This window comes from Octopus bimaculoides, chromosome 11 (genome assembly GCF_001194135.2).
Source record: "Octopus bimaculoides isolate UCB-OBI-ISO-001 chromosome 11, ASM119413v2, whole genome shotgun sequence".
In the NCBI taxonomy this organism is placed as follows: domain Eukaryota; kingdom Metazoa; phylum Mollusca; class Cephalopoda; order Octopoda; family Octopodidae; genus Octopus; species Octopus bimaculoides.
Window position 1 is genome coordinate 52,658,405 of NC_068991.1, and position 5,654 is coordinate 52,664,058.

A 5,654-nucleotide genomic window follows, 5' to 3' on the forward strand; every position below is an offset into this window, starting at 1 on the left:
CTCTCACTAAGCTACCACAAACACTTTTCTCCAGATATTACTTTCTCCTTCACATACCAGAATTAGGTCTCAGTAAGTTAACCTCAATTAGGTCTCAGTAAGTTAACCTCAATTAGGTCTCAGTAAGTTAACCTCAATTAGGTCTCAGTAAGTTAACTTCAAACTATGCTGGCACCACCCACAACAAATAATATACAATAAAAAAAAAGTCAAGGAAATAACTAGTAAGTGTGCAAAATAAATTTTTTAATTGATTCATATTACAGAATTGTTATGAGTATCACTTTAAACTGCATCTGGTAGCGAGAGCCTGCTTTAAGAGTTCTTAGCCACTATTGTTCCCAAGTCTACTCTGACCCAGAGTAGTAGTATCTGTCAGAGTCCCAACTATGATTTAACCCTTTTGCTACCATATTTCAGTGGAAATTCATTACCTTTATTTCATTTAATTTTGAAAATAATTCAAAATTTAGTGAAATAACTGTCGTTATTAACCCAGTGTTTAGGGCATTAATTAGCATGAAATTTTGTTAGAGAGTTTTAATTTAGATCACTTGGATCTTTTCAATCTGACCAACAGATTTTTTAATTAATTTTTTTCTTAACTAAACACTTTGAAACTTTGGATACTGGTAGAATGTGTCACATAGAACAGGGTTTACTCTTAAAGTTTTTGACGTATTGTATTTTAGAAGTTATTGCGTGTTAAATTTGTCATATTTGGGTAATTTTAACCAACCAATGACGTGTATTCAGCTGAAGAAAATTACTGCTGCTGTTTGCGAACAACAACTTCCAGGTCCACTCCCCTAACAAAACCCTTCTTTAATAACCAGAGATATTTTTATAGCAACATGGGTTTGCTGTAATAGGGTTGATTTGAAGCTAACTAACAACAAAACTATTACTGAGACAGACCAACGACAGAGCCTGTATGTGGTTGCATGACCTGCTAGAAAAAGTAGCCAAACTTTTTTATATACAGAATAAAAAAAACTTCTATCCTGTGATATACACGTAGAGTCCATTATGTCAGGGAAGAAAGATGGAATGGTCACAATATTGAGAGAGTTAAATAGCATGTAACTATCCAAGTCAGGGAAATCATGGGATGCAGCATAAATATCCCAAGATGCTGAATGGATGAACAGACAACAAGTTGTCAGTGGCCATGATCAAACTGATAGTAGTTAAATTACTACTATCATCTGCAGTCATGGTGTGTATGCAGATTAATATTCAACTAGCTAGACCCGTGAAAACTTCACAGAAACAAACAATGTAAGCATCTGTAAATTGTGTACTGGTGCCATGAGAAATGTTTCTATATTATGACAATTACAGAATATAGAAAGAAGTGTAAAACCAATAACAATATAATCCAACCAAAATATTTCAGTTACACAAATGTAAACTGAATTACTATTTAGCCTTAAAATACATTGTACATATTCAAAAAAACTTGTAGAAACGATCGTGCGAACCTAATATAATAACATGAGAGAACTTGCATGTGAAATGTGAGGAAATGCCAGCAAGGAAAGAAAGACACAACCATTAAAGATATATAAAAAGTAAGTTTCATTAGAGTAGGAAACTGTGTGTCTGTGTGTGTGTGAATGCGGCATAATAAATAATAACAATATATATGACGCCTTTGTGTGAACAAGAGTGTGTATACATAAATATGTGTGTGTGAGTGAATGAGAAATACAGAGCATGGAATAAGAGTCTGTAACATGGACAATAAGCGTCCTGAACACAAAGATAAGAAAATACCGCCGTGTGAACAAGAGTGTGTATACATAAATATGTGTGTGTGAGTGAATGAGAAATACAGAGCATGGAATAAGAGTCTGTAACATGGACAATAAGCATCCTGAACACAAAAATAAGAAAATACCAGTTCATAGTTGAGGTACACAGTAGATTGAATATCTGTACATAAGAGGTTGTGGCCGAATAGCAGAGCTGAAGTGTCACATGTCGTGAGAAGAAGTTGAGGCTTCGATGCTGCGACTGGTTACTTGGTACAGAGAGTTCGCAGATCGAGTTCTGGCTGTTATTTTCGTGGTGGAAATAATCCACACAAACAGTGTCAAGAGAAGCTGCAGTTGCTGTTGGCGGTGTGTACGATGTCAACGAAGAAGCTGTAGTAGACAGTTGAACGGTGGTGTTGACGTTGTCGCTGGAAACTGGCTGGTTGGTGTTCTGTGTGGTCAACAACCAGACCTCAGAAGAGCTGAAGCCGAAGATTTTCTTTTTATTCCTAATAAATAGGATACATAGAGGGGACAAACAAGGACAGACAAAAAACATATATATGGTCTTCAGCCTTTTACGAGTGTTCTATCAAATGGGTGTTATAATGGATGTTATAATGAATATAAAAATATATATAAAATATAAAAATTTTTAAAATTCTCTTTTTTAGTTTGGGTTGCCTTACTAACCTGCCGGTTGATTTCCCTTTTTCTCTTTTTGTGTCTTTTTCTTTTCCTTCTATGCCTGGTCCGGCCGTGTTGGCATGGCTCCTTGCATACTCAACTTTCTTACGATATCCTTCCATCTTTTCGCAAACACTCTTTGTGGCAGGCTCCTCCTCCCCAGACAAATCTTGAAAACAAGATGGGCGGTGAAATGGTTCACCAGTCCTCATCTGGAGATGAACTGTCCTGTCACAATTCCTTCCAAATGCGTCTTCCATACCGTTTCTTTCAATATGGTTATTACACAGAGAAATGCTGCCTTCTTCTCTTTGGAAAGAGAGGAAGGCGGTACAATCTTAATCATGGACTCAGTCGAGAGCCATACTCCCTCTGCATCCGACATCAGTTGTTTGGCATAGGTTATCAAATCCCTCAGCTCCTCATAGTGTACGATTATTAAACAAAACAATGCAGTATGACTAACCATATGGCCACCTATTTGGTTTATTAATTTGCATAATCTTGGTATAGTCTTAAACTTATTTTGCCAACAATTTCTAATCATTTGAATTAATTGTGCATTAAAATTATTCCAATTATATACAGATATATAACTCCTATATCATTTAAAAGAAAAAAATTCTACATAAACTGTAAAAAGTGATATTATTTTATGGAAGGTCTTTGAGCTTCCATAGTCTTCTTTTCCAGATTGATTTATTTCTCTGAGTCTGTTTAGCTCTAATTCTGAAGTCACTAACTTGTAACTGATGTTGGGTTGTACACTCTTCACCTGGGAAAGACTTTGTATTTGTAACATCTGTCTATCTTGTTGCCTGATGAGGAAGTAGTCAGTCTGGCTTATGTTACCACCAGACTGATAAGTAATTAGGCTGCTGGTTGGTTTTCTGAAATTAGTGTTGCAGATCATAAGATCATTTGCATCACAGAACCCCAGCAGTCTTGTTCCCTCCCTATTCCTAGGTCCTAAGCCATAGCCACCATTCACTCCCTGGAATCCATGGGGATACTTCCCAACATATTGAAGCCACCAGCCACAGTAACAAAGTCTCTATCATTTGTAATTGTGATAGTCTACAAAAAGACCACATGGAATTGGTCTTTCTGCTCATCAGCCAGCCCAGACTGAGGAGTAGAAGCAGAGATAAATGTAACTGTTAATTTGTCTATGATAAGTCTCATCTTAATTACCCTATCACATACTCTGACTGCCTTAATTACCTTATTCACCCACTTTTCTGCTAACAGTATGCCTACACCACCCGCTCCATCCCTCCTGCTTACCCAGAAGAATTTGAGTCTGTCTCTTACCCATGAGGTATCTAGCTGAGGCTCCCCTCCATCTTTTTTCTTGCACACCACACACATCAACTTGGCGCCGCTCCAACATTTCAATAATCTCCCCACTTCTTCCTTTCATTGTGCCAACATTGATGATAGCAACCGTGTGATTGTGTTTTTAGGAGTGATGGTGGTAAGGCAGTTGTGAAACTCTTGTCATCATATGTCTAAATAAAAGACGGGGTGGAGTTGACCTAATTATAGCTTGACTTCAGTACGGTTTACAATCGCAACATATTTTTATTGCGCTTTTCTAAATGTTTTAGTTAAAATTAAATTCCCAGGAAATGAAATATTTTTTTAAATTCCTCTTTTTTTTTTTTACAGCTACATTATTCTCTTTATAAGACAGACTGTAAGTATTTGATTAAATTACCTTTCAAATTGAAAAATTATACTAGAATCATATTTATCTATATTAATAATCCATATAAAGACGTGTACAATTTATCATTTTACATTTTTCAATTATTTTATATTGGCAATCCAATCATAACAACCACCATAGAAACTATTTGAGATATAATTATGTTGATGCGATGAAAAATTGATCTAGAATATTGTAGTGATGTTATAGAGAATAAAGGTAGATATGTGGTGGCTCAAAGTGTTGATAGGCAGGGGAGCTTCTGCCAGACTCTTCGCAGGCAATGAACACTGGTACAAATTCTTTTAGTTGGGTAACTACATGACTGTAGGTTGGGAAAGTATGTTGCATGCAAAGAAATTGAATAGAGTGGTTGAGGTAGTCAGAGTATGTAACAGAATAAATTTTAAATTAGGTGAGAAACAAAAGCAGTTGTTATATCTACTGAGACACCTCAGTCTGGATTGAGAGATGAGCAAAAGAACTATTTCTGTGACATCCGCTTATCATGGTTGGTGACTTTAATATACATGTTAGTACAAACATGGTAAAGTGGGCATAACAATGGTGATGACATTAGCAAATGTCATCATTATTGTGTGTGTGTGTGTTGTATATACACACTTGTTTATCTGCCTCTGTGTGTGTGTGTATGTATATATATAATTATTCAATATTAATAGTTTTGTATTAGAAAACTAATAGAATTTATACAAGGCTGTAATAAGAAGTGCTCAAACTAGTCGAGACAAAGTACAAAATTAATTGCAGAATAAAACCATTAGGTCATCGATTCAAAAAGCCACAATCCACCAATGACCACATATAGGAAGTACAGCATAAACCACAAAACCAAAGTAGTAAAGGGGAGTAAAAATTTATACATAATAATAAAATCAATTAAAAATATAATAGAATAACGTAATTAAATAAACTGCGATTAAAAAGTGATTAAAAATATTATAGAGCGGTACATATATAGTGGAATAAAAATATATATAGAGAGAGAAAAAATAATATAGAAAAAACAATAAAATAAAATAAATAAATAGGGAAACGTAGTAAAATAGTTCATTCGTTGAGACTAAAGGCTAATAAAAGAAGTTTAAGTTTAAATTGTACGAAAGTTCATTACTTCCCTCAGGACAGCAAATTTAGCAGGCAAAATCCAATTTCGTAATTCATACACAGGAATACCGAAGTACACGGGACGACATAATAACACAACATCCAATGTGTAACAAGGTAAAATCCATATTTCACCATCAACCTTATTTAAGTCCAAGAATATCAAGGCACACAAGTCGATACATTAAACCAACATCCAGCAGGTAACATCGGTAAAATCAAACCCTAATTTAACATCATTTACAAAGGATTACAAAAATAGGTCGGACTACAAACACAAAACACCTATGGCCATTTCGATGTATATATATATATGTGTAAATATATATATCATCATCATCGTTTAACGTCCGCTTTCCATGCTAGCA

The 5,654-nt window shown here is 35.1% G+C and overlaps 1 protein-coding gene across 3 annotated transcripts in view; it reads left to right on the forward strand.

Moving 5' to 3' along the window:
* LOC106875974 (uncharacterized) overlaps positions 1 to 5,654 on the forward strand; it is a 37,918-nt gene that overhangs the window by 6,099 nt on the left and 26,165 nt on the right. For all 3 annotated transcript variants that reach the window (XM_052971799.1, XM_052971800.1, XM_052971798.1), the window contains exon 2: positions 4,119 to 4,146. In XM_052971799.1, coding sequence (XP_052827759.1) covers positions 4,119 to 4,146 — 28 coding nt within the window. The remainder of the gene's footprint in view (positions 1 to 4,118; positions 4,147 to 5,654) is intronic.